General features: G+C 32.9%; 1 protein-coding gene and 1 long non-coding RNA gene across 5 annotated transcripts; one reads left to right on the forward strand and one right to left on the reverse strand.

Moving 5' to 3' along the window:
• Window positions 1-19,721: 19,721 nt before the first annotated feature.
• Window positions 19,722-21,000, forward strand: LOC149639835 (uncharacterized). Its single transcript, XM_089850723.1, has 3 exons — window positions 19,722-20,313; window positions 20,385-20,517; window positions 20,608-21,000. Exons 1-3 carry the CDS (start codon window positions 20,101-20,103, stop codon window positions 20,763-20,765), a joined length of 504 nt encoding a protein of 167 aa, XP_089706849.1. The 5' UTR covers window positions 19,722-20,100; the 3' UTR covers window positions 20,766-21,000.
• A 1,367-nt stretch (window positions 21,001-22,367) lies between these two features.
• On the reverse strand, window positions 22,368-24,663 carry LOC149639836 (uncharacterized). 4 transcript variants are annotated; one of them, XR_016372330.1, is made up of 4 exons: window positions 24,583-24,663; window positions 24,364-24,472; window positions 23,790-24,125; window positions 22,368-22,883 (listed from the first exon to the last, which is right to left on the reverse strand). It is a non-coding gene; the product is annotated as an uncharacterized LOC149639836 (long non-coding RNA). The 4 variants fall into 4 exon arrangements; XR_016372332.1 differs by lacking the exon at window positions 22,368-22,883 and having other exon boundaries at window positions 23,329-23,976; window positions 24,063-24,125; XR_016372329.1 differs by lacking the exon at window positions 22,368-22,883 and having other exon boundaries at window positions 23,329-24,125.
• Window positions 24,664-27,078: the final 2,415 nt, after the last annotated feature.

Genomic DNA, 27,078 nt, shown 5'->3' on the forward strand with positions numbered 1-27,078 from the left:
ATCATTGCTAAATGAAAATGTGTCAGGTTCATAACGATACAGTAGAGGTTTGGGTCGGTAATGGCTTACTGGAAAAGGACTGATACGGGTGTAGAGTTATACTTACAAAAGGAACAAAGATTTGACAGCTCAAACGGAATCAAATACCAGTACTTAGTTTCAAAATACAATCACAGAAAAGTAAGCGTGTGTAAATACTCTCCTTTCAAATCATTCGTATTCAAAACAATTCACATCTAATTTTTCTATTAGTATCGTACTAAAGTCAACGTTAGAGGCAGAGACTACCCCGTTTACAGGCCAACACCAAACGCCAGGACTCGTCCTAACGTGTCTAAACCTAACCTACCTCCAAGTTATAACGTTATTACGTAAGGTGGCGAGAAGAAATTCCACCGCAGAATTTGTATTAGTCTTAGACGTTGATATGATGCCCAACTATAACCTCCACGAAATGTTCCTGGAGTATGCCTGAGAAAATAGGCTCTTTCTCGAATCTCGAAAAGATGATAAAACTGTTTACGTTGTACCCGCATTCGAAATGAAAGAAATAGCCCAAATACCCAAGGATAAAACTGACAACGTTTGGAAATGATGGGCGCCCACCTCTTTTACATCGAGCTTTGTTGGAAATGTCAGAAACATATTGACTACGAAGCCTGGTATAGAGAACCAATGACTAATAAGTTAGCTGTCATTTTTGAAGTCTTGTGGAGAGATCCTTGGGAACCTTCTTCTTCAGCAGAAATTCAGCGCCTTATCATGATGAAAGGTTTAGACAATATGACTTTAATTTAAAAGTCAAGTAAGACCAAGATACCACCGTGTGTAGAAAGAAGAAACCATCGATAACTAACCCATTGATTGATATCTTTGTAGGTTTGCGAATTACACGTTGTAAGATACTAATTTTCAGTTTTAAATAACGCTTTTTGTCATCCATTATGGCCTGAAAATGGCCAACTCATTCCATAAAGAAAAGGATACCGATCAAGAAAAGAGCCGTATCTTATTTCGACAGTTCAAAACTGAACTAAAGGAAAAATATCCAGACTCCTCCAGGAAGTGCTACTGATCTCGAAGCTTCCATTTACATGAAAAAAAGAAGTAATTTATCAGGTTAGTTTTAAAGAGTAAGTAAAAAGAAAATCAAATCTACCTTCCATTGTGTATAAAAACACTGGTCCCGGAAGCTTTGGAACAGATTTTGGCTGTTATGAAAAAACTGTCTCCATTGAGGAACTCTATTTAGATAATATAGGAGTTAAATGGTGTATATTCGTACAAGTTATTCTTATAATGACGTTATTTAATGTAAAGATTTGTATTTTAAAATAGGAATTTTGCTCATAAACTTGCATTGGTTTTGATAAGTAATCCAAATGTACCTTTTCATACTTTGGACCTATCAAATAACCTAAAAGAAGATAAAGGTAATATATTTACTAACGAAAAAAGAAATATCAAAGACAAATAACAACAATAGCTCTTCATTGTATTTCTTAATGAAATATCTCTTGTCAATTAATTGTAAAGAAAAACAGAAAATAAATGTTACCAATAAACATTGTGGTGAACTTTTTATGAGGATATTATTTCTGCATTTTTCATAATAGCGCTGAACTGCCTATCTGTACGAGGTTGAATTCATGGTTCGTACAAACCTGGGAAACTGGGAAAACTTTCAAAAATTCAGTGTTTTTTCTTCTTGGCGGTCTAGTGTAAACATGTTTTACTGTGCTTTGGTGTGTTTTATTGTAGTTTTGTTGTGGTATAGTGTAGTTTTAGAGTGTTTTATTGTACTTTTATTGTGTTTTATTGTAGTTTTATTGTACCTTAGTGTATTTTTTTGTGTTTTACTGTGTTTTATTGTAGTTTTTTTGTATTTTATTGTAGTTTTATTGTACTTTTAGTGTATTTTATTGTGTTTTATTGTACCTTAGTGTATTTTTATTATGGTATAGTGTAGTTTTAGAGAGTTTTATTGTACTTTTATTGTACTTTTAGTGTGTTTTACTGTGTTTTGATTTGGTTTTATTGCGTTTTACTGTGTTATGGTGTGTTTTTATTGTAGTTTTAGTGTATTTCAGTGTATTTTGTTGTAATTTAAGTTATTTGTCATAAATTCACAAAGTTTCTGTAAGACTCAATATCATATTGAACATAATAATACGTGGAACAAAGTATTTAGTTTATTATTAGTTTATTTAGTTTATTATTATTAGTTTATTATTATTATTAGTTTATTATTATTATTAGTTTATTTAGTTTATTATTATTATTTAGTTTATTATTATTATTAGTTTATTTAGTTCATTATTAGTTTATTATTATTAGTTTATTTAGTTTATTATTATTAGTTTATTTAGTTTATTATTATTATTTATATATATTATGCATTTATAACATTAAAGTAAAACGAAATAAATTTCCTTACCTACATCCCCAATATAACTCCAAAATTATTATGATATTTTTCGTTTGAATCAACTAACCATTCCACGAACATCTGTCACGACAAAACGGAAACAGTAGGTGTACCATTTTTGAACGCTTTTCTCCCAATACCAGTTCAGTATAAATCTCTTCAACTAGAAAGTGTATTTTATTGTCCTTTTCGTGTATTTTATTATGGTATAGTGTACTTTTAGTGTGTTTTATTGTACTTTTAGTGTATTTTATTGTGTTTTACTGTATTTTAATGTAGTTTTATTGTACTTTTAGTGTATTTTATTGTGTTTTACTGTGTTTTATTATAGTTTTATTGTACCTTTGTGTAGTGTTATAGTGTTTTATTTTACTTTTAGTGTATTTTATTGTGTTTTACTGTATGTTATTGTAGTTTTATTGTACTTTTAGTGTATTTTATTGTGTTTTACTGTATTTTATTGTAGTTTTATTGTACCTTAGTGTATTTTATTGTACTTTTAGTGTATTTTATTGTGTTTTACTGTGTTTTATTATAGTTTTATTGTACCTTTGTGTAGTTTTATAGTGTTTTATTTTACTTTTAGTGTATTTTATTGTGTTTTACTGTATTTTATTGTAGTTTTATTGTACCTTAGTGTATTTTATTGTACTTTTAGTGTATTTTATTGTGTTTTACTGTGTTTTATTATAGTTTTATTGTACCTTTGTGTAGTTTTATAGTGTTTTATTTTACTTTTAGTGTATTTTATTGTGTTTTACTGTATTTTATTGTAGTTTTATTGTACTCTTAGTGTATTTTATTGTGTTTTACTGTACTTTATTGTAGTTTTATTGTACCTTAGTGTATTTTTTTGTACTTTTAGTGTACTTTTAGTGTGTTTTATTGTACTTTTAGTGTATTTTATTGTGTTTTACTGTATTTTCTTGTACTTTATTGTAATTTTAGTGTATTCTATTGTGTTTTACTGTGTTTTATTGTAGTTTTATTGTAATTTTAGTGTATTCTATTGTGTTTTACTGTGTTTTCTTGTACTTTATTGTAATTTTAGTGTATTCTATTGTGTATTTTATTGTGTTTTACTGTGTTTTATTGTAGTTTTATTGTACCTTAGTGTATTTTATTGTACTTTTAGTGTACTTTTAGTGTGTTTTATTGTACTTTTAGTGTATTTTATTGTGTTTTACTGTATTTTCTTGTACTTTATTGTAATTTTAGTGTATTCTATTGTGTTTTACTGTGTTTTACTGTATTTTCTTGTACTTTATTGTAATTTTAGTGTATTCTATTGTGTTTTACTGTGTTTTATTGTAGTTTTAGTGTATTTTATTGTACTTTTAGTGTATTTTATTATGGTATAGTGTACTTTTAGAGTGTTTTATTGTACTTTTAGTGTATTTTATTGTGTTTTACTGTGTTTTACTGTAGTTTTTTTGTACCTTAGTGTAGTTTTAGGTTTTCGTGACACCTTAAGCAATATGGTTTTTTTTTGGGGCATGCAAAAACATTTTCTAATTTAAAATAGTCTTTTACAACGTGATTACCGTGACACCAATCGGGAATATTGTGCGGTAATTGTGAGGGGCGCGTCATAACATAATTGTACTGTAGAAATGAAAGTTTATAATGCGCTTTAACTCGAAAACCTCTTGTGCCGAAAGATAGTTTAAAATGTTTGAATCGAGACACTCACCGGTTGCAGCGAGTGATTCTTCCAGTTCAGTAGCGATATGAGTTGGTAAACAACCCGAATAAAGATCATGCCGAGAAGCGAGTTCATACTCGTATAGTATATTAAAAGTTTCGCGCGACGCTACTTTAGCCAAGGTATGCAGAGAAGGTATGTTCGATAAAGACATGACTAACAGTTTTTTTTATAAAGCAAAGGCAAGGTTGGTTGATGTCAAAGATAATTTGAAATAAACGTATGACGTCAAGGTTATCCGTGATAAAAATATATTTTTATCACGGTATAGGCGCTATATTATTCACCTTGAGGTATAGAGAACCAACCTATTCGTTATACGTATATTTCAAATTATCTTTGACGCCAACCAACCTTGCCTTTGCTTTATAAAAACACCTGTTAGTTATAACGGAGCAAAATATAACACGGTATAGGCGCTATATTATTCACCTTCAGGTATAACGAAGTCTCGGATCCTAGCTAGCTTAATAGTATTTTATAGAACGAAGTCTATAACCAGCAACTGTTGGAAGAATCACTCGCTGCAACCGGTGAGTGTCTCGATTCAAACATTTTAAACTATCTTTCGGCACAAGAGGTTTTCGAGTTAAAGCGCATTATAAACTTTCATTTCTACAGTACAATTATGTTATGACGCGCCCCTCACAATTACCGCACAATATTCCCGATTGGTGTCACGGTAATCACGTTGTAAAAGACTATTTTAAATTAGAAAATGTTTTTGCATGCCCCAACAAAAAACCATATTGCTTAAGGTGTCACGAAAACCTAAAACTACACTAAGGTACAAAAAAACTACAGTAAAACACAGTAAAACACAATAAAATACACTAAAAGTACAATAAAACACTCTAAAAGTACACTATACCATAATAAAATACACTAAAAGTACAATAAAATACACTAAAACTACAATAAAACACAGTAAAACACAATAGAATACACTAAAATTACAATAAAGTACAAGAAAATACAGTAAAACACAGTAAAACACAATAGAATACACTAAAATTACAATAAAGTACAAGAAAATACAGTAAAACACAATAAAATACACTAAAAGTACAATAAAACACACTAAAAGTACACTAAAAGTACAATAAAATACACTAAGGTACAATAAAACTACAATAAAACACAGTAAAACACAATATAATACACAATAGAATACACTAAAATTACAATAAAGTACAAGAAAACACAGTAAAACACAATAGAATACACTAAAATTACAATAAAACTACAATAAAACACAGTAAAACACAATAGAATACACTAAAATTACAATAAAGTACAAGAAAATACAGTAAAACACAATAAAATACACTAAAAGTACAATAAAACACACTAAAAGTACACTAAAAGTACAAAAAAATACACTAAGGTACAATAAAACTACAATAAAGTACAGTAAAACACAATAAAATACACTAAGAGTACAATAAAACTACAATAAAATACAGTAAAACACAATAAAATACACTAAAAGTAAAATAAAACACTATAAAACTACACAAAGGTACAATAAAACTATAATAAAACACAGTAAAACACAATAAAATACACTAAAAGTACAATAAAATACACTAAGGTACAATAAAACTACAATAAAATACAGTAAAACACAATAAAATACACTAAAAGTAAAATAAAACACTATAAAACTACACAAAGGTACAATAAAACTATAATAAAACACAGTAAAACACAATAAAATACACTAAAAGTACAATAAAATACACTAAGGTACAATAAAACTACAATAAAATACAGTAAAACACAATAAAATACACTAAAAGTACAATAAAACTACAATAACATACAGTAAAACACAATAAAATACACTAAAAGTAAAATAAAACACTATAACACTACACAAAGGTACAATAAAACTATAATAAAACACAGTAAAACACAATAAAATACACTAAAAGTACAATAAAACTACATTAAAATACAGTAAAACACAATAAAATACACTAAAAGTACAATAAAACACACTAAAAGTACACTATACCATAATAAAATACACGAAAAGGACAATAAAATACACTTTCTAGTTGAAGAGATTTATACTGAACTGGTATTGGGAGAAAAGCGTTCAAAAATGGTACACCTACTGTTTCCGTTTTGTCGTGACAGATGTTCGTGGAATGGTTAGTTGATTCAAACGAAAAATATCATAATAATTTTGGAGTTATATTGGGGATGTAGGTAAGGAAATTTATTTCGTTTTACTTTAATGTTATAAATGCATAATATATATAAATAATAATAATAAACTAAATAAACTAATAATAATAAACTAATAATGAACTAAATAAACTAATAATAATAATAAACTAAATAATAATAATAAACTAAATAAACTAATAATAATAATAAACTAATAATAATAATAAACTAATAATAATAATAAACTAAATAAACTAATAATAAACTAAATACTTTGTTCCACGTATTATTATGTTCAATATGATATTGAGTCTTACAGAAACTTTGTGAATTTATGACAAATAACTTAAATTACAACAAAATACACTGAAATACACTAAAACTACAATAAAAACACACCATAACACAGTAAAACGCAATAAAACCAAATCAAAACACAGTAAAACACACTAAAAGTACAATAAAAGTACAATAAAACTCTCTAAAACTACACTATACCATAATAAAAATACACTAAGGTACAATAAAACACAATAAAATACACTAAAAGTACAATAAAACTACAATAAAATACAAAAAAACTACAATAAAACACAGTAAAACACAAAAAAATACACTAAGGTACAATAAAACTACAATAAAACACAATAAAAGTACAATAAAACACTCTAAAACTACACTATACCACAACAAAACTACAATAAAACACACCAAAGCACAGTAAAACATGTTTACACTAGACCGCCAAGAAGAAAAAACACTGAATTTTTGAAAGTTTTCCCAGTTTCCCAGGTTTGTACGAACCATGAATTCAACCTCGTACAGATAGGCAGTTCAGCGCTATTATGAAAAATGCAGAAATAATATCCTCATAAAAAGTTCACCACAATGTTTATTGGTAACATTTATTTTCTGTTTTTCTTTACAATTAATTGACAAGAGATATTTCATTGAGAAATACAATGAAGAGCTATTGTTGTTATTTGTCTTTGATATTTCTTTTTTCGTTAGTAAATATATTACCTTTATCTTCTTTTAGGTTATTTGATAGGTCCAAAGTATGAAAAGGTACATTTGGATTACTTATCAAAACCAATGCAAGTTTATGAGCAAAATTCCTATTTTAAAATACAAATCTTTACATTAAATAACGTCATTATAAGAATAACTTGTACGAATATACACCATTTAACTCCTATATTATCTAAATAGAGTTCCTCAATGGAGACAGTTTTTTCATAACAGCCAAAATCTGTTCCAAAGCTTCCGGGACCAGTGTTTTTATACACAATGGAAGGTAGATTTGATTTTCTTTTTACTTACTCTTTAAAACTAACCTGATAAATTACTTCTTTTTTTCATGTAAATGGAAGCTTCGAGATCAGTAGCACTTCCTGGAGGAGTCTGGATATTTTTCCTTTAGTTCAGTTTTGAACTGTCGAAATAAGATACGGCTCTTTTCTTGATCGGTATCCTTTTCTTTATGGAATGAGTTGGCCATTTTCAGGCCATAATGGATGACAAAAAGCGTTATTTAAAACTGAAAATTAGTATCTTACAACGTGTAATTCGCAAACCTACAAAGATATCAATCAATGGGTTAGTTATCGATGGTTTCTTCTTTCTACACACGGTGGTATCTTGGTCTTACTTGACTTTTAAATTAAAGTCATATTGTCTAAACCTTTCATCATGATAAGGCGCTGAATTTCTGCTGAAGAAGAAGGTTCCCAAGGATCTCTCCACAAGACTTCAAAAATGACAGCTAACTTATTAGTCATTGGTTCTCTATACCAGGCTTCGTAGTCAATATGTTTCTGACATTTCCAACAAAGCTCGATGTAAAAGAGGTGGGCGCCCATCATTTCCAAACGTTGTCAGTTTTATCCTTGGGTATTTGGGCTATTTCTTTCATTTCGAATGCGGGTACAACGTAAACAGTTTTATCATCTTTTCGAGATTCGAGAAAGAGCCTATTTTCTCAGGCATACTCCAGGAACATTTCGTGGAGGTTATAGTTGGGCATCATATCAACGTCTAAGACTAATACAAATTCTGTGGTGGAATTTCTTCTCGCCACCTTACGTAATAACGTTATAACTTGGAGGTAGGTTAGGTTTAGACACGTTAGGACGAGTCCTGGCGTTTGGTGTTGGCCTGTAAACGGGGTAGTCTCTGCCTCTAACGTTGACTTTAGTACGATACTAATAGAAAAATTAGATGTGAATTGTTTTGAATACGAATGATTTGAAAGGAGAGTATTTACACACGCTTACTTTTCTGTGATTGTATTTTGAAACTAAGTACTGGTATTTGATTCCGTTTGAGCTGTCAAATCTTTGTTCCTTTTGTAAGTATAACTCTACACCCGTATCAGTCCTTTTCCAGTAAGCCATTACCGACCCAAACCTCTACTGTATCGTTATGAACCTGACACATTTTCATTTAGCAATGATAAAACTTTACCGCCACCCCTTAATATACGTTACGCGATACAACAACTCTTCGAATGACGTCACAATTGTTGGATTATTATAGGCAGAATTTAACCAAGGCTTACAAATAGACGCTAACACACCAGTAACACTTTGATTTTCAGAGGTTAATTACGCTTTCTACTATTACGTCTAAGATGATTTTCTTATATATTAATTACGCTTTTACGTGTACCTTTTAATTACCATTAAAACAATACCATAATCAAAATAAACTCCTTGAAAAAAGGTTGAAATTTTGAGTCAAACTAAAAATTACAATGGATTGCGCAACTTCCAACAGACATTAACCCTTGGCAATGTACGTTTAAAGCTATCCATTCTCGTCTATACTACCGCCACCCCTTAATATACGTTACGCGATACAACAACTCTTCGAATGACGTCACAATTGTTGGATTATTATAGGCAGAATTTAACCAAGGCTTACAAATAGACGCTAACACACCAGTAACACTTTGATTTTCAGAGGTTAATTACGCTTTCTACTATTACGTCTAAGATGATTTTCTTATATATTAATTACGCTTTTACGTGTACCTTTTAATTACCATTAAAACAATACCATAATCAAAATAAACTCCTTGAAAAAAGGTTGAAATTTTGAGTCAAACTAAAAATTACAATGGATTGCGCAACTTCCAACAGACATTAACCCTTGGCAATGTACGTTTAAAGCTATCCATTCTCGTCTATACTACCGCCACCCCTTAATATACGTTACGCGATACAACAACTCTTCGAATGACGTCACAATTGTTGGATTATTATAGGCAGAATTTAACCAAGGCTTACAAATAGACGCTAACACACCAGTAACACTTTGATTTTCAGAGGTTAATTACGCTTTCTACTATTACGTCTAAGATGATTTTCTTATATATTAATTACGCTTTTACGTGTACCTTTTAATTACCATTAAAACAATACCATAATCAAAATAAACTCCTTGAAAAAAGGTTGAAATTTTGAGTCAAACTAAAAATTACAATGGATTGCGCAACTTCCAACAGACATTAACCCTTGGCCATGTACGTTTAATAAATTCTCGTCTCTTATCAATGACGTCACAAATACAATTCTTCAAATGACGTCACAGATACAGTTGTAGAAGGGAGGAGTTTCCCAATAGGCGGCGCACGGTGTTTTCCCGCCAATGACGTCATAGATACAGTTGTAGATTTTCCCGCCAATGACGTCACAGATACAGTTGTAGACAGGTCTGCCAGATTCCCGCGCAGGGTTTTCCCGCGAGGGGGCGCGCGAGTTTTCCCGCGAGGGGGCGCGCGCGAGTTTTCCCGCGAGGGGGCGCAGCCGCCAGGGGGCGCGCGCGAGTTTTCCCGCGAGGGGGCGCGCAGCCGCCAGGGGGCGCGCGGGAGTTTTCCCGCCAGGTGGCGCTGTTGGGGGCGTGGCAGAGGGTGACCTTGAAATTCTACACCTACACTCTACACCTACATTCTACACCTACGGAGGTAGGAAGTGCGGCTTTATACTACTCATTCGTACATCATTCGGACTGAGAATAATTCAATCCTACGTCGCACTCGACATCACCTCCGTCCACAGTATGCCCCACCAAAACTAAAACCATTCGACTCTCAAAACGCCGAGCGTCAAGTACCAGAAACTAAGGACGCAGAAAGAGCAAGACAGTTTATACACCACGCAGTGACAACGCGGCAAAGCAGGCCAAACGCTGCACCAGAAACAACGGCAATCCCGCTACAAACTCGTCACATCACCATCATGTCACCAACGCAATTCATACCACCATCGCCTATCCCAAGCACTACACCGCCGTTTCCAGTGAGACCCAAGCGAAGCACTCACCCACCGCAAAGATATAAAGCCGGGTTTAATTAAAAAAAAAACTGTAATGTAAGAGACTTGTAATTAGAATTGCATGATGTTTAATTTTAAACATTTAACAAAATTTTAAAGGTGTAAAGGAAGGATGTTATAGTATAACATGTAGATAAAAAGAGATAGACCTAAAATAGACAATCAACATAAAAGATAACGTAAGACCTTTATAAGTAAAGCTGTTATCTCACTCCAGTCAGTCTCGGTTGGACGATGAATAAATAAACTTATTATAACTAAACAAGTCGTTATTACTTGGTGACCGGCCTACACAATATTGACTACGCCTAAACCATTTCTATGAAAATTGCAGAGTTTCAATCAATAACTATTGATCATAAATACGCACGCGTAAATAATGACATTCCTTCTTTCAAAACTACAGACGAAGGTGAATTGATTACTAATATAATTTATTTCAATTTACCGAAGTAAAATGTATACAATTTATTAGGAGAGATCTATTACTTCAAAGAGGATGACATGGACCTTTCTACTTATGGAGTGGCTAATACTTTTTTTGAGGCAATCATTTGTCAGAAGGAAATCGTTAATAAATCGCAAGCAGAAAGAGCTACTACTGCACATAAGCTGAAGCGAAAGCATATAGAATTACCACCATTTTTAAAAATTAAAGTTAACTTGGTTATTTAGCCAAAGTGTTGCTGATGGAATATTTGAAGCGTGTGCAACTGGAATCCTTTCACAGGCAGCCGTATATACAGCAGAGTACTTAGAAAAATCAGTAACTTGTTGGACTGTTGCAATTCTAGAAGAATTGTCGAAATACCCGATGACTGAGTATCTCCAAATCATGAGATTTTTACAAAAGCCATAGAAATGTTTTGGAAATTTAAATTCAAAGATTGTAAATTTCGATCTACCTCATGCATTGAAGGCTGGAAATTATCAATGACTTCATTAATGAGCCTTTGGAAAGAATTAAAAAAAAACTCTAACTTCAAGTAACTGTTAACTGGGCGGATAAATCAAGATTTTGTAGAAAACGTTTTTGGGTCTATTAGACTAGGTGACAAAGCGAGAGATCACAACACCCCTCATCACTTTGGAGGGATGCTTCTGTAAACTGCCTCTTTAAACCTTCCATTTCAAACTGTTTCGATGAAATGAATCAATTTTTACTTGACATTGACACATTTAAAAGCGCAGTCGATCCGGAATTCTTAAACATGCAAAGGGTTCTCGATGATGAACCTTACCCTCCACCTTTATGCAAAGATGAAGAGATTCAAGTTTATCAGAAAACATTAGTAGGTCAGGAAACAAAAAGAGACAACTTTCATGCGTTTGTAGCAGGATATGTACTTTTCAAAGTTTCAAAAAAACACGTATGCCAACCATATTTGGAGCAACTAATTGAGAAAAATAACGAGGAGTCCAATTCCAACATTCTTATCCAGTTCAAATCTGATAACAAAAAACTTATAACACCCACTGTAAACTTTCTGAATTATATTCAAGCTATAAGCAAAGAGTTTGATGAAGTCTTTCCATCATTGATTTACATTTCCAAATTACGCACTCGTCTTACTAGAGTCATTATGTACAAAGTATCTGACAATGCTAAAAATGATCCAAATGGAGGTGAAAAGTGGTTTAAGGCTGAAAATTCTACTTGCAAAGACTTTTTAAGAGATCTTGTGCGGTTTTTCATTCAGCTATCAATCCACAGTGCTTTAGAAAAGCAAAATTTGTACAACCAATACCGAAAGTAGAAAAAAGACTAAACAGAAAACTTGTTAAAATTCAACACTAAAAAGAAAACATTCACCTATTTATACTAAGTTTAATTATAATTAACTACTACTCACTGAAATAACTTGAAATTTCATACAAATAAATAAGCTTCTTGTTGTTTTCGTTCATGTTAACTCTCATCATCGTTTTCAGCTTTTATAGGCCTCACAGAGGGGCAGTACTACTAGCAGACGAATCATCACATAGTTACGATGCTCCCGCAATTCAGATGGCGCTGTCGTCGGCCTCAAAAACTTGCCCCTTTTTTAACATTACGGGTATAGGAAGAGGCCGATCCCTATAGAGTGTCGATATATCAAACATCCCTGGGACTACGGGCTTGCGGAAAAGCCGGCGGTTGAGTTTAAGTTATCGGCTTTTGGAAAGTTTTCTTTCGGGCTTTCGGCTAAGGTTACTAAGTTCTGTTGAACGTAGTCCAGTTTTTAGGCAGATTGCACGAGTAAATAAGCATAAGTAAGTACCTTTTTTGTTGTTTAATAACGTAAAATAATTGAGCAACTTAAAAGATAAAGCGTTACGGCTCCCACTGGTTAAGGTACTCTATATAACAATAACACAGGGGTTATAGAACATAGAATGTACTGATGAAATTTTGAATTCTGTTAGGCTTAGGGTAACATGAGGCTCTCTTTGTCTCTGCAATAGGCTTAGTTAAAGGCCTACAAACAAATTCAGTTTCGTAATTAACCGTGCTAAGGAAATTGAAACGGGTAAACAAGAGCAGTTGGGTAAGAGCAAGCGTGGCTGGGGAAATTTGGCTGTAATTATTGGAAAATAGATTTTAAAGTTAAAACTATTTTCCTTCACCATCGGTAAATCTAGGTATTCAAAAATGTTTCTTATTTTTTCTAGGCTTCTTGGTTAAACAAGATCATTGTTTTTCAGGTATGTATACGAGCAATTGTAGAAATGTTCTGTCTATGCACATTTATTTCATAGTCCTATAACCTAGCAAAGTTCAATTTATGATAAAAATCATTTTTCGAAACATCACTGACAAGGAATCAGTGTTTCTCTTCCCTTTTTTTCACCTATTTTTGGCTTGCTTATTTTAAGATAGGGACGAATTAAATAGGTATAAATAAGATTTTATGTACTTCGCGTGGATGTGGTTTGTTAAAAAGGCAGGAAATTTTCAAACCAAAGGAATTAAAACTATGTCAATTATTGAAGAAGTTAAAGCATGTAAATATCATTTATTTTCATATCTATTTATTTGAATATTTAACTCTTTTCCCCATCTGACAGGACTCAGAAATACTTGAGCAAATGAAAATTCGCGCGAAAGGACCACCTCTGTGCCTAGTGATACGGTAAAATATCAAAAGCGGTGATTGTAGGCAACGGATTCGAAATTATATTTAAGGATCATGAACTGAAACTCCCGACGATACTGATGACTCTGCTTTCAGCATATTACACTCAAGAATTGGACTACCCAATTGTGTTTCTTCAACCGATGGCCCTCTTTGCGAAATGGGACATGAACCATTCGTATTATAAGCTTGGAAATAGAGTAGCAAAACTGGATAAGGAAATTAAAACACTGTGGCAATAATAAATGAATAAAGAAAGAAAGTGAAAATGTATACTGAATGATTGTTATTACTATTTTAAGCACACTTCCGAGAACCACATCAAGATCATATAAAGTGTTCTTAAAAAAGTTAATTTTAGAACACTTCGCGTCATTAGAACACAATAAGAGCACACTATAAGAACGTTTACCCACTTCAAGAACACATGATTAGAATGTTTTAAGAACGCATGAACATATCAAGAACATTTCAACATAACTTTTAGAACATTTTAAAGTGGTATTGTAATGATCCTGAAGTGAATGTGTTCTTAAATCGATACCAAATTTGGTGGTCTTAATGTGTGCTTCATCCATTCTTGGAATGATCCTGGAATTTGCAGTGCAGAAGCTCATCTGGAGCAGATAGTAGAGTGGTAACGATTGGTTTGAGTTCAGATCCTACCTGCCTCCAACCCCATTCTCTAGCATTTAGGCTTCGTCCAAGCCACGTTTGAACTTGGTGATAAACTCTATATGAATGCTGCTTTGCTGCCGCACTTGTTGGTGGAAGAGAAGCTAATTCAAAAATTTAACTCTAGGAGCTCAATTCTATAATCTTCATTTAAAGTACACACTTGGTTATGTCAACTTTGTTTCACACGCTTTAACTCAACTTTAGCCGTATTGACAAGTGTCGGCGAACAATGGTATATATTAAAATATTTAGATTTATGATGGTACAAAGGCTGTTTTACCCTCTCCCGTACTATACATTATAGCTCCGGTCATAAAAGAAACAAAATTTGTCAGTAATGGGAACTATATGCTTTATTTTGGAAATGTATTCTGAAAATAGAAACCATAAAATTCTTTAAATTCCCATTTTTTATATGAGGCTAATCTTCAGGGTCAGATTGTGAACTTCTGGTTAGTTGTAGGGCAAAATATCTTTTGAAATGAATTATGTGTTTGAAGGTAATCGACAATTGAAGCCTAATTACGTGTTAATCGGTTAAGTAGAGCCAGAGTTATTAAACGTTTTCTCGATTTTGTACGCCATTTTCAAATATGGCGGAAATTCCACCAATGGGAGAGTGTGGGAAACCCGACCACGTTAAAGAGTGGCCGAAAACTATAAGGTCTGAAATTTTCAGCTTTTGTTCAATTGGTTCTGGGTTAAAACCAATTTTTCCTGTCAATCAAGTGTTTGGTTGGGTTAGTTAGATAAAGTAAAATCCTACCAAAAAAACCTTTTTTGTTCTCGGAAGTCCCCGAGGTCTGATATATACTGTAAAAATAGTTTTCACTTGATACTCGGCGATTTACGTCAGTTATGGATGATTACCCTTTCCACGCAAAAAAGAAGGATGGCAACCCTCAGTATCAGAACATACGCCGTCTCTGTTCTCTCTTATGACCCGCCCATCGAGCGAGCTAGAAGGCAAAGTTTAACCCCCGTGTCTTTCCCTCTTAATTATAGTGAAGTTCCCTACTACATAATTCAGTTCAGCCAAGAGTAAAAATCATATCGCCATTAATAAATTTGCTAACTTTTCTCAAAATTTCCACAAAAAAGGTTTCACTGTGGAGCGTAGAGGGCATGAACGGGGACATGTTGGTTACCTTTAAACGACGCAATGTCATACACGTACTCTCTTAAAACTAATTAATGTAATTATAAAATGTTTTCGGAGAATATAATTGTGGTCGAAAAGGCGAGGTAAGTAAAGTTTTCAAATTATTGAGAGCGAATAAATTGACTACCAGTAAATTAATTTTGTTCAACTTTCTTTAGCATGTAAGTTTTAATTTAAAAAAATTTAATATCTGGGCCTTCAGACACGTGATTAACCTTATTTTTATCGATACTTTTTATGTCTTGATTAAATCCAAGTCGTTTTGATTAATTATTACAGAGACATGTGCTTCCAAACATTGTCACCTAAAACAAAGAAATAGACACGTATAAACATACGTGACAAAAATTTCAGTGGTCTTCAATCTAAGATCGCTGTTTAACGTTCATTTTGCGCACTTTTAGTTTTAAAAGGATAGAAATGACATTTTGAATTAACTATACCAGCGTACGCAGACTTCTGGTCATTTAACAGAACATTTCTTTTGGATAAAGGTTCAATAACGTTCTTGGATTGAAGGCTTAGTTGAAATTTTCTAATTCTTGTGAACTAAGAGAGTACGCGAACATTTAAATTTTTTAAACTATATATCAAAATGTAATGGGTGTCAAAGAAATTCTGCAATAAAATATGCTAATAAAGAAGCTATAAAATCTATTGCCGAGTGTTGTATAAATATCCTACAGGGCAATGTCCCTCTTTCAGAAAACGAGAAGCAGCGATTGAAGAAACATCGACACGCCATAAGACGAGTTACGTCGAAAATCCCTAATTCAAAAAAGAAGAAAATACTAATTCAAAACGGGGGCTTCATCCCTTTGCTCCTTGGACCCTTACTATCTATCATCAGCTCAGTGGCAGGTGCGGCTATAAGTCGCGCAATAAAATAGAATGGCACGAAAAATATTATTAATTTCTGAAGACACGTATAATAGGTTAAATTGAAATAGCGGTTTCAAAGTCGACACTTCGATGTGGAGTTTGTTTTGTTTTGTTTTTCAAATGGAAAGTTTATTTACAACAAAGGATGAGATTCTTAGTGACAATTAATCAGTTACAAATGAGGATATTCTTAGAGACAATTAATCAGTTAAAAATGAGGAAATTCTGAGAGACAATTAATCAGTTACAAATGAGGGATGATAAGTTGAAATCTATCATTAACGATGCTAAATTAAACGATACTGACAAATTATTAAGATATAACCACGTACTTTCGAGGGAAATTAGTAAAACGGTGATAGAGAAGAAAGTGAAACCTAGAAGGATGGAACTTGTTCCGGGAGGGGAAAATAGCTTGCCAATAGTACAGGAGTCTTACACCCATGCGTGGCAGTGTGAAAAAGTGGGCATACGCTTTAACTGTTGCCTAGTGGACGAAAATCAAATCATATTTCTTGAGTCCCCTACTCGCCCCCGCCCCTTGTCTATGACCCTGAGAAAAAAATTTGGAATTCTAACCGTCCGTCTGCTTCACTCTTCAGTAAGTTCAGTGTTTGGATGTTTTCTGTTCGTTTCATTTCGATTCATTAAGTATTAATGATTAAGTAGTATTTAGTTTTAATGATAAGTAGTATTTAGTTTTAATGATTAAGTAGTATATAGTTTCGTGGAAGAATGAATAATTGTTGCTTTCAAAACTGCAATAGTGACTCTAGATGCCACAAAGTTAGAGTTTTTTCCCTGTACCAAAACCTGGTATAAAGTTTGAAAAATGCATTAAATGGATTAGTGTTATTAACCGCCCCGATATAACGGTTGATAGTCTCAAACCTCATCACCGAGTTTGTGATTTACATTTTGCGAGGACCATCTTTAGAAAATCCACATCCTATTTCATTAAACGCGTCTAACAATTCCACAAGTTCTAATGAAAGTGGGCCATTAATCAAATTTAACTTAAACAAACTTTGGAACAAAAATTACTCGAGAATGGCAAAAGAAGTGAATTGTTTTCGAGAGACGACTCTAATTACAACAAATTCATCGGTAAAAATTTTAAAATCGATTCTTTATTTTGAATGATTGTTTTATTTTCTAATGAAGGAGATTAAGAAGCCAAGTGAAGAAATTGCAATCATAACCAGCAAATCTGAAAATGAGATGGTGATGGTAATAAATTTTAAAATTAAAAAAAAAATTGGTTCTTAATACTTTTGAATTTAACAGACATTGAGTCCTCATAACATAACCAACGCTTCCCTTTTAAACGAACATCCTGCACCTCTGTCTCAGGTAAGCAAGGTAAATCATTAAACCTTTTAAAGTAATATTAATAAACTTTAACTAAATTAAAGGCAAAAGTAATTCAAAAACCTGAGCTTCAAACCCCAACCTATTTACAACATTTTTCAGAGGACATGATTGGCGAATTGGTTATTCTTTCAAACCCAGAGGAGTTAAGTCATAAAGTTCTAGCGCATCAACAAGAGAATATGAACACTTTTGAATGGTCGATTTCTCTCGAAGTTGATAAACTCATTTTATCAAAGTGCAGTGAACTTATCCTAACGGTTAGAGTTGAAATTGATAAAACACTGGAGTTCAATGTCTTTATATTTGATAAGAAAATTTATTGGAAACACGAAGTTTACAATATCGAAACCAATAGCATAAAATCGTTTCAAGATCTTTTAAATGTATTAAGTAATTTTGAAAAGAGGTGGAGTGTGTGCTGTGGACTTTCTGATACCAATTTGAAACCATATTTTCATGAGAAACATAAAGTTGCCTATTATTGCAAAGAGTCAAATAGCTTACGCTCTAGAAACTGTGAATTTCTGAAGAGAAAAAGCATTGGTTGGTGCCCTAAATGGGTTTTGGTTAGAGATAATCTTCTTAAACGAGTGCGTAGGAAATCGAGAAAGCTGATAAGCCCTAAAATGACTAATCTTCGTAACTTGAATATGGAGGAAATAAGACGAAATCTAACAGCCCGCAAACTGAAAAACAAAGCCCTTTTTCGAGCAAACAAATTCTTGAAACAAAGGATAAACGGCCTTATACAGAAAGATGGCATCCTTCTAACTTCTGAAGAAGGTATTGATATAAAAAAATTGATAGAAGACAATCCCTTTGAAACACCATCCAAGTACCAAAGATTTGTTTCTTCAGCAACAATTAAAATTGATGAATTCCAGACCGCAAAAGTGGCACACAGCTATAGTTCACTGGTGTTTGTATTTAAAGAGCAAATCTTCGACAACTTACGAAGCTCTACGTCAAGTTTTTAATTTACCAACCAGAAGGTCACTTTACAATTATTCTAAGAATTTACGAGCTGAAAGTGGATTTCATCCAGAAACACAAAAAGAATTGAAAGACGAGATAAAATTTGACACATTAACTGAACACCAAAAAAATATTTCAATAATGATAGATGAAGTGGCCATAAAAAAGGACTTAATATACAGAGTTACCACTGGCGAAAAAGTTGGTTTAACTAACTCAAATGAAAGTATAAATAAGATTAAAAACTTAACAAAAGATGTGGAGAATAACAATAACACCGAAGAAACTCCTGAGCTAGCAACTCACATTTTGCAATTTATGATCAGAGGATTAACTACGAGTTTTAAGTACCCTTATGCTTACTTTCTCTGCGACAAAATGAAGTCAGATGAACTCTACAGTATTTTGTGGGAAGCATTGGAAAACTTACAAATGAGTGGATTCAAAGTTCTTACTGTTGTATGCGATAAGGCTGGCATCAATCAGAAGCTTATAAAAATGTGTTGTAATGACGAAGAAAACCCTTCACAAATTTGGTATAAAACCAAGAATCTGTTTTCGAAAGGGGATTACATATACTTTATATCAGACCCTCCGCATTTGATTAAAACTATTCTAAATGGACTGGAAGCAAGCGGGAACTGCAAAAATACACGTCTTCTTAAAAAGAATGGAAAACATCTGCTGTGGCGTCATGTCGAAGAAGCGTTCAAAAAAGATAGCGAGCTGGAATCAGGATTGAAATTAGCCCCAAAAATTAAATACGATCATATATATCTGAATCAGTGTTGTTCTTAGTAATTTTGGGAATGTACTTCTCTCAACTCTAAAACGTACTTTTTCAGAAATTAGGGGGAAAAACGTACTTTTGACTTTCACCCCTTCCAAAACGCTTAGCGCGCCATCTAAGATACAAAATATCTTAAATATAATTATAAGATTATTTTTTATATTAATTTATGGAATACTATTTATTTTATTATAACTGTTTTATATAATATTATTTAATATAAATTATTTACTACTTAATATAATAATCAACCTTTTTAAATACTGAGATATTAATTTCCTCGTCGTTGTTCAAAAAAGTGTAAAATCGTCCCTCAAAAAAATTAAAAAATACTTCCCATTCTAGTAATTCCAAAAAGTACTAAATAACCTACCAAAAATACAAAATGTATTTTTCGTACTCGAAATTTGAAAATGTACAATAAAAGTACATTTGTACTACCAAGAACAACACTGATCTGAATTCATTTTCAAGAATGAAAGTCAGTTATGCAGCACAGGTATTAAGTAAGACGATGGCAAGTGCAATGCAAATACTCATAGGAGAAGAAGCGTCTGAAACAATTACATTTATTGAAATGGTCAACGATTTCTTTGATGTTGTAAATGTCAGAAATTTATCTACTGGAAAACGACACCGCAACTTTTTCCAAGATCCTTTTAGAAGTTTAAACGATTGGCGTTTTAAAGTAATATCCTCGTGTGAAATTTAAACTTGAAAGGATATGGACATTATTATATTTTTTTATTTTAATTCTAGTGGCTTAAAGAAACCTTTCTGGTATATTTTGATGATTGGGAAGCAGAAGTGGACAACCAAGATGCGCCTAAAGGTTGTGATAAAACCAAAATGCTCTTGAGCCGTGACACTAGAGATGGCATAACTATTACAGGTAATGAAATTCTGATAATAAGCAACTTAATTTGAAAACTGTTCAACAATTTAGATTTGTAAAACTGATTAAAACTATTTCTTTATTTAGTTAATTCAATTATCGAAGCAACGCAAAGCCTATTAAAACAGGGAGCAGATTTTGTTTTAACTGAAAAGTTTAACCAAGATCCATTGGAGAGATATTTTGGTAAACAAAGAGCAGCATCGGGGTGCAACGATAATCCAACAAAACATACCAAATATTAAATGCATGGGAAAGACCTTGCCCTATGTTAATAATGGCAATATTTCTGCCAAATCCAAAAAGGTTAAACGACTTAGAAGGCTCATGATTGAAAATGACAAGGGATTATGAATTAAAACAGGAAATTAATTTCAAAAAGTAACGCTTTAATGTCTCACTGATTTTAAAAACGCAAAAAACATTGTAGGAACATTTCAAATTAATTGCTTTTTAATAAAAAGTTTTTATCACTAAAAAGTTTAGTATCAAAGAGTTATTTTAAAATTCTCATAACGTTAACTATTGTATTTGGCAGCACTAGCAACGACATCTTTAAAAATATTGCTTTTTCCCTGGAAAGCTCCATATCGCATTTGAAAACCTTAAGAACTTGTTTATCACAAATTTAACCAGATCACATATAAAAACCTCAACGTATAAAGGTCAATATTAACTAGCTAGGAAGCCTTTAAGCCGTTTTTCAACTCTAGGAACTTCAATTTTATTTTCCTTTGGCACATTCTTGCAATTAGTGCAGGGTTTCTGACTTTTCATTTCTTTCCGCAGGCTAGCGGATTTAAGAGAAGCTCTTTTTTGAATTAATCAAAAATGTCTTGATTAGAATCAAGACCTAAAAAGTATCGATAAGACTGAGGTTATCACTTGACTGAAGGATCAGATATTAATTTTTCTTTTTTATTGAAACTTAAAGGCATGCTTAAGAAAATACAACGTTCCATTACCGTTTTCTGTAGAAATAACTTATTTTACTGGTAATCAATTTCAAAAATGTACTTATCTCGGGTTTTCGGCCACAATTCCATTCCCCCAAAACATTTTATCATTACATTAATTTCTTTTGAGATAGTACGTGTATGACATTGAGTTTTAAAAGGTTCCCTCCCTTTTGTGCCCGGCATGCTTCGCAGTGGAACATTTTAAAACAATGGCGGAAAATTCAGTAGGTACAGTAAGATTTTTACTCGTGGTTATGCTACTCCCCTATTTCTCTCTCTAGTTTCTAACAATGGTTAGAGAATATTCAGTGCCGCAGGTCGCACATGATGATATTTCAACTACAGCTTACATCAATTCTTCCTGGTCGTACTATTAGCGGGTTAAGCACTATTTTGTTCAGGACATGTCTCGGAAGGGTGCTTGTTTTAACTTTTGAAACTTTCAAAGGTTTTGGTCATGGCTAAACAGACCGCTATTTTAGTTTTCTATTGTTTTAAAGCGTATTTTGACATGTTAACTCTCAAAAGTAATTAATGTAATGATAAAATGTTTTGGGGGAATGGAATTGTGCCCGAAAACCCGAGATAAGTACATTTTTGAAATTGATTACCAGTAAAATAAGTTATTTCTACAGAAAACGGTAATGGAACGTTGTATTTTCTTAAGCATGCCTTTAAGTTTCAATAAAAAAGAAAAATTAATATCTGATCCTTCAGTCAAGTGATAACCTCAGTCTTATCGATACTTTTTAGGTCTTGATTCTAATCAAGACATTTTTGATTAATATCTGCTCCTTCAGTCTTCATTTTAATTAAGATTGTTAAGAAACTGTTTTACATTTTCAAATTCTGCACATAAGCAGAAACATATATAAAGGGGACCATAACTTTAGCTCAATCAGACATTTATTTATAATGATACTTCCAAAAAAACCTAAATCATAAAAAGTTTGCATTGTTATTATAATTAACGTAATACAATTTTTTACCCCATTAAAAATTCCACAAATAGGACAAAATTGACAATTTTACACAATTTTTAAAAATTCTGCTTTATGTCCGTTTGATCTTTAGCTCAAAATTTTCATAAGCCCAATATGAAATTCAGATATCCTTAAAACTTAACAAAGGCGATCCGAGATTGTCAATTTCAAACTTTTTTGTAACATTAACTAACGTCTGTTTGATATTAAGCTTAAAACCTTCTTAAACACAATAATCAGGTCTACCCTAAACGTCCACAAAGATGATCCAAGATTGTTAATACGCCTAAAAAGTGCCCTCTTCAAAATATTTAGCAGGGGAAAAGAGATTTGCGGATTATTCAGCTATTTCATGTACATTGTTTTTCTTCTATGTAACTTGTAATCTTGTCCACTTGGAGCTGTATGGCTATTTATAGCCCTAGCTCGTCAATAATAAAACGGAGAAAAAAAAAGAGAGCGTGATCGAGTGGGCTATGCTAGTGGGTATTTGAAATCTCGTGGATTGGGACTCCGGGCATAGCCCACCCCATCACGCACTCGACAACGCAAGGCAACTCGCGCTATAGCGGATGCAGCTTGCGTTCTTTAGCAGACGACATGCTCTAGTCAATGGTCACGGACCAGTTTATTTATTCCAAGTCAGGAGGGTCGCTGGTCTAATGTCCAGTTCAAAAAAAATCCTTTATTTCCCACCCTGACTCGCGCTATAGCGCAAGCAGCTTGCGACGTGTTGCGCGTGATCGAGTAGGCTATGCTCCGGGAAAAAGAAATCTTCACTTCAGTCGGGAGTCCTGGGACTCCTAACAGGCCAAACATAGATGCATATGACAAGGAAACATTTCTCATAAGCGAGAATGGGCAACTTTGTTTTGTAAGAGACAGCCTGGCAGCCCGGTATTTGTTTACCTCTGACTGGCCAAGTCAGCTGTCAAATGTTTATTACTTCTTCTATGCGACTTAAAGTGTGTTACATATTTAACATAAACCAAAATTAATACCATTTGATTAAACAAAATAGTATTATAAACGTCTTTAAAAAAATGCAACCTCAAACAAGCAGAGCTATGTTCGTATATCGGAACCGCAATTGTTTTCACCTTTAAAAGTTAATACAGCCCTTTGAATTTAAATAATTAGAAATGAGAAATGTAACCACTGAACAGTTGTTTACACATTTAACATAAACCAAAATTAATATCATTTAATTAAACATCGCGTTATAAACGACTTTAAAAAACTCAACCTCATATTGCCAGAGCTACGTTGGTATGTGGAAATTTAGAAAACATATGTTAGAGATTCAATTAACAGCAATGGTTTTTACCTTTAATGTAGAATTTGAATTTAAGTAATGCGAATGTAAAATCTTATTAAATGAAAGAATCTATACAGTTCTGTTTGTCATTATTTCCTTTGAAAAGTTATCGCCAACGTTTAGTTAGCGGAGCCACAGGTTTCATCATTAAGTTAAGGTGTAAAATTTACCTCTACAGTTTATTAATGTGTACCAGCTGTCAAATAAGGTGTGCAGTCATTAATTATTTCATTGGAAAATCACCGTTAACGGCAGTGCTATTTCTTGTGTTTAATAATTTACAATGTAAACAAAGATGTTACGTTGGTGGTTCTGTAGTAAGCGTGGTCTTCCATAAAGCATTACCTAATTAAATATTTCAATTATTTGGGTAGAAATGCCATTTTTTAATAATTCAATGGAGATATGGAAATAGCGGTAACGGCTAAAAGCACATGTGTACTAAAGAGCACATTGTTTTCTACCCTGATTTGAGCAAATTAGATAACGGTATCCTGAATTAACTAGCGCTACTCTTACCCATGTTGACAAGATAAACAAAGCATAAAATCATAGCATAATTGATTTAATTTAAACAAATTACCTAATTAGCGGCTATCGTTGGCAGATGGCACCAGGTGAAACATCTTAAAACGCACGTAACACGGCCAATTGGTCTCTAGTCTCTCTCTACATACAATCAGGCTAATCAGCTGTATTTAAATTTTGACCAAGGCTTAGTGAAATCAGTAAATTTAAAAATTATCGGCTAAATCCTAAATTTAAATTCTTTTGTATTAAATTATAATAAGGTTTAACTTACGAAATTAAAATAAAATGAGGACGAATTAACCCCTTCTTTTATGTGAAAAGTTAAAAAATTCGCCTTAAGCTCGACACAGCCGCACGCGTTGTCTAAACAAAAATCTTCGCTCAGCCTTTCTATTAGAGGTAAAACAGCGTAAGTCCAACAGTACGTTTCTCTATGATTTTAGCCAGGACTAAAACACGTAAGTCCAACAGAATGAAAGGTCGTAAGTTTAAGCATGTGCTTAAAAGTACAAAAAGTAATACTTAATATTAATTGTTTTCAATAAAACTTCGAAAGGCACCAGTTTTATGTTCAACATTTCATTTAAAACCATTTTCAGACCTATCGAATAAATAGTCTTCAAAAAATGCTCGAGTCAATTTGGCCATCACAGCAAACATTTCCCATGTTATTCCTATGGGAAAATTTCCCTTTTTTTGCCAAAATGTCTTAATTTTTTATGGAAATGAAAACCACCCTTAGCAACATTATTTTCTATAAAAAAAAACTAATGCAGGGATCTCTTTGAAATTTTAACCACATATTAAGGGTCCGAATTTTAGTTCAGTGGATTTTTTTCAAAACAATTAATACAATACAAAAAAACTACATCCAAACAAAAAACCCTCCTTATACATTAAGAGCAGTATGAAGTCTTATCTAAGAGAGCAATCGCTCTCTCAGAATTTATACATTGGTTTTGAGTTTGCCCACGAACCCTTTGCCCATGCAATTTAAAAATATTCGACACGCTTGCTTCTTAGCTGCTTGTGACATACTACCATCCCCTTAAAGCTCTAACCATTGATTTTCTATAATATCATTTTTTTTTTCAAATTTTCCATAGCTTTTTCTTCTCTATCATGGATGGCAATATTAGATTCTTTACAGTAATCTTTTGAGAAAACATTAATCTTGAAAATAATATAGGCCTTTTCTTTGTGATTTAGTTATTAGTGTCGAAAAGATCTGTAGATTGATCGTGATCTTTGAGAGCAACACAGCACGTTAATATTTAATACTTTGAAAGCTTTACAATTTCAGAATACGTTTTGTAAAGTTTTAATACGGTTTATATTTTGTAAGCTCTCAACGATTTTCTCACGTTATAGGGTCAATTTTCTACCTAATTTTAAATTTTTGATAAAAAATAAAATGTAAAGCCGTAGTATTTTTAAAATAACGCGCATGTTCCTTTTTAAAATACTTTCCCGAAGTAATTTTGGTGAAAAAAGTAAGATAAGAATTTTTTAAAATAATTGATGTTTTATAATGATGTCTTCAAAAGTGAAAATTTTAATATCTGTTACTTCAGGCAGTTCATTTTCAAACCTTATCTTTTACACTTTCCAGTCTTTGTCTACAATGACAGTTTTTATTAATATCTGTCACTTCAGTCTTCATATTAATTAAAATTCTTTAGAAAATATGGGAGAAAAAGTCCTAGGGCGTTGCGCGTCCATCGGTAATCTAGCTTAAATACCAGCCGTCGGTAATACGGCTAAATTACTAGTCGTCGGTAATGCGACTAAATTACCAGTCGTCGGTAATGCGGCTAAATTACCAGTCGTCGGTAATGCGGCTAAATTACCAGTCGTCGGTAATGCGGCTAAATTACCAGTCGTCGGTAATGCGGCTAACTTACCAGTCTTCCGTAATCTAGCTTAATTACCGGTCGTCGGTGATCTAGCTTAATTACCGGTCGTCGGTGATCTAGCTTAATTACCGGTCGTCGGTAATATAGCTTAATTACCGGTCGTCGGTAATCTAGCTTAATTACCGGTCGTCGGTAATCTAGCTTAATTACCGGTCGTCGGTAATCTAGCTTAATTACCGGTCGTCGGTAATCTAGCTTAATTACCGGTCGTCGTTAATCTAGCTTAATTACCGGTCGTCGTTAATCTAGCTTAATTACCGGTCGTCGTTAATCTAGCTTAATTACCGGTCGTCGGTAATCTAGCTTAATTACCAATCGTCGTTAATCTAGCTTAATTACCGGTCGTCGGTAATCTAGCTTAATTACCGGTCGTCGGTAATCTAGCTTAATTACCGGTCGTCGGTAATCTAGCTTAATTACCGGTCGTCGGTAATCTAGCTTAATTACCAATCGTCGTTAATCTTGCTTAATTACCGGTCGTCGGTAATCTAGCTTAATTACCGGTCGTCGGTAATCTAGCTTAATTACCGGTCGTCGGTAATCTAGCTTAATTACCGGTCGTCGGTAATCTAGCTTAATTACCGGTCGTCGGTAATCTAGCTTAATTACCGGTCGTCGGTAATCTAGCTTAATTACCATTCGTCTATAATCTAGCTTAATTACCAGCCGTCGGTAATCTAGCTTAACTACCAGCCGTCGGTAATCTAGCTTAATTACCAGCCGTCGGAAATCTAGCTTAATTACCAGTCGTCGGTAATCTAGCTTAATTACCAGTCGTCGGTAATCTGGTTTAATTATTAGTCGTCGGTAATCTGGTTTAATTACCAGTCGTCGGTAATCTAGTTTAATTA

Source organism: Phalangium opilio, unplaced genomic scaffold, assembly GCF_054372755.1.
Source record: "Phalangium opilio isolate 3A_F unplaced genomic scaffold, DU_Popi_V2 ptg000094l_1, whole genome shotgun sequence".
In the NCBI taxonomy this organism is placed as follows: Eukaryota; Metazoa; Arthropoda; class Arachnida; order Opiliones; family Phalangiidae; genus Phalangium; species Phalangium opilio.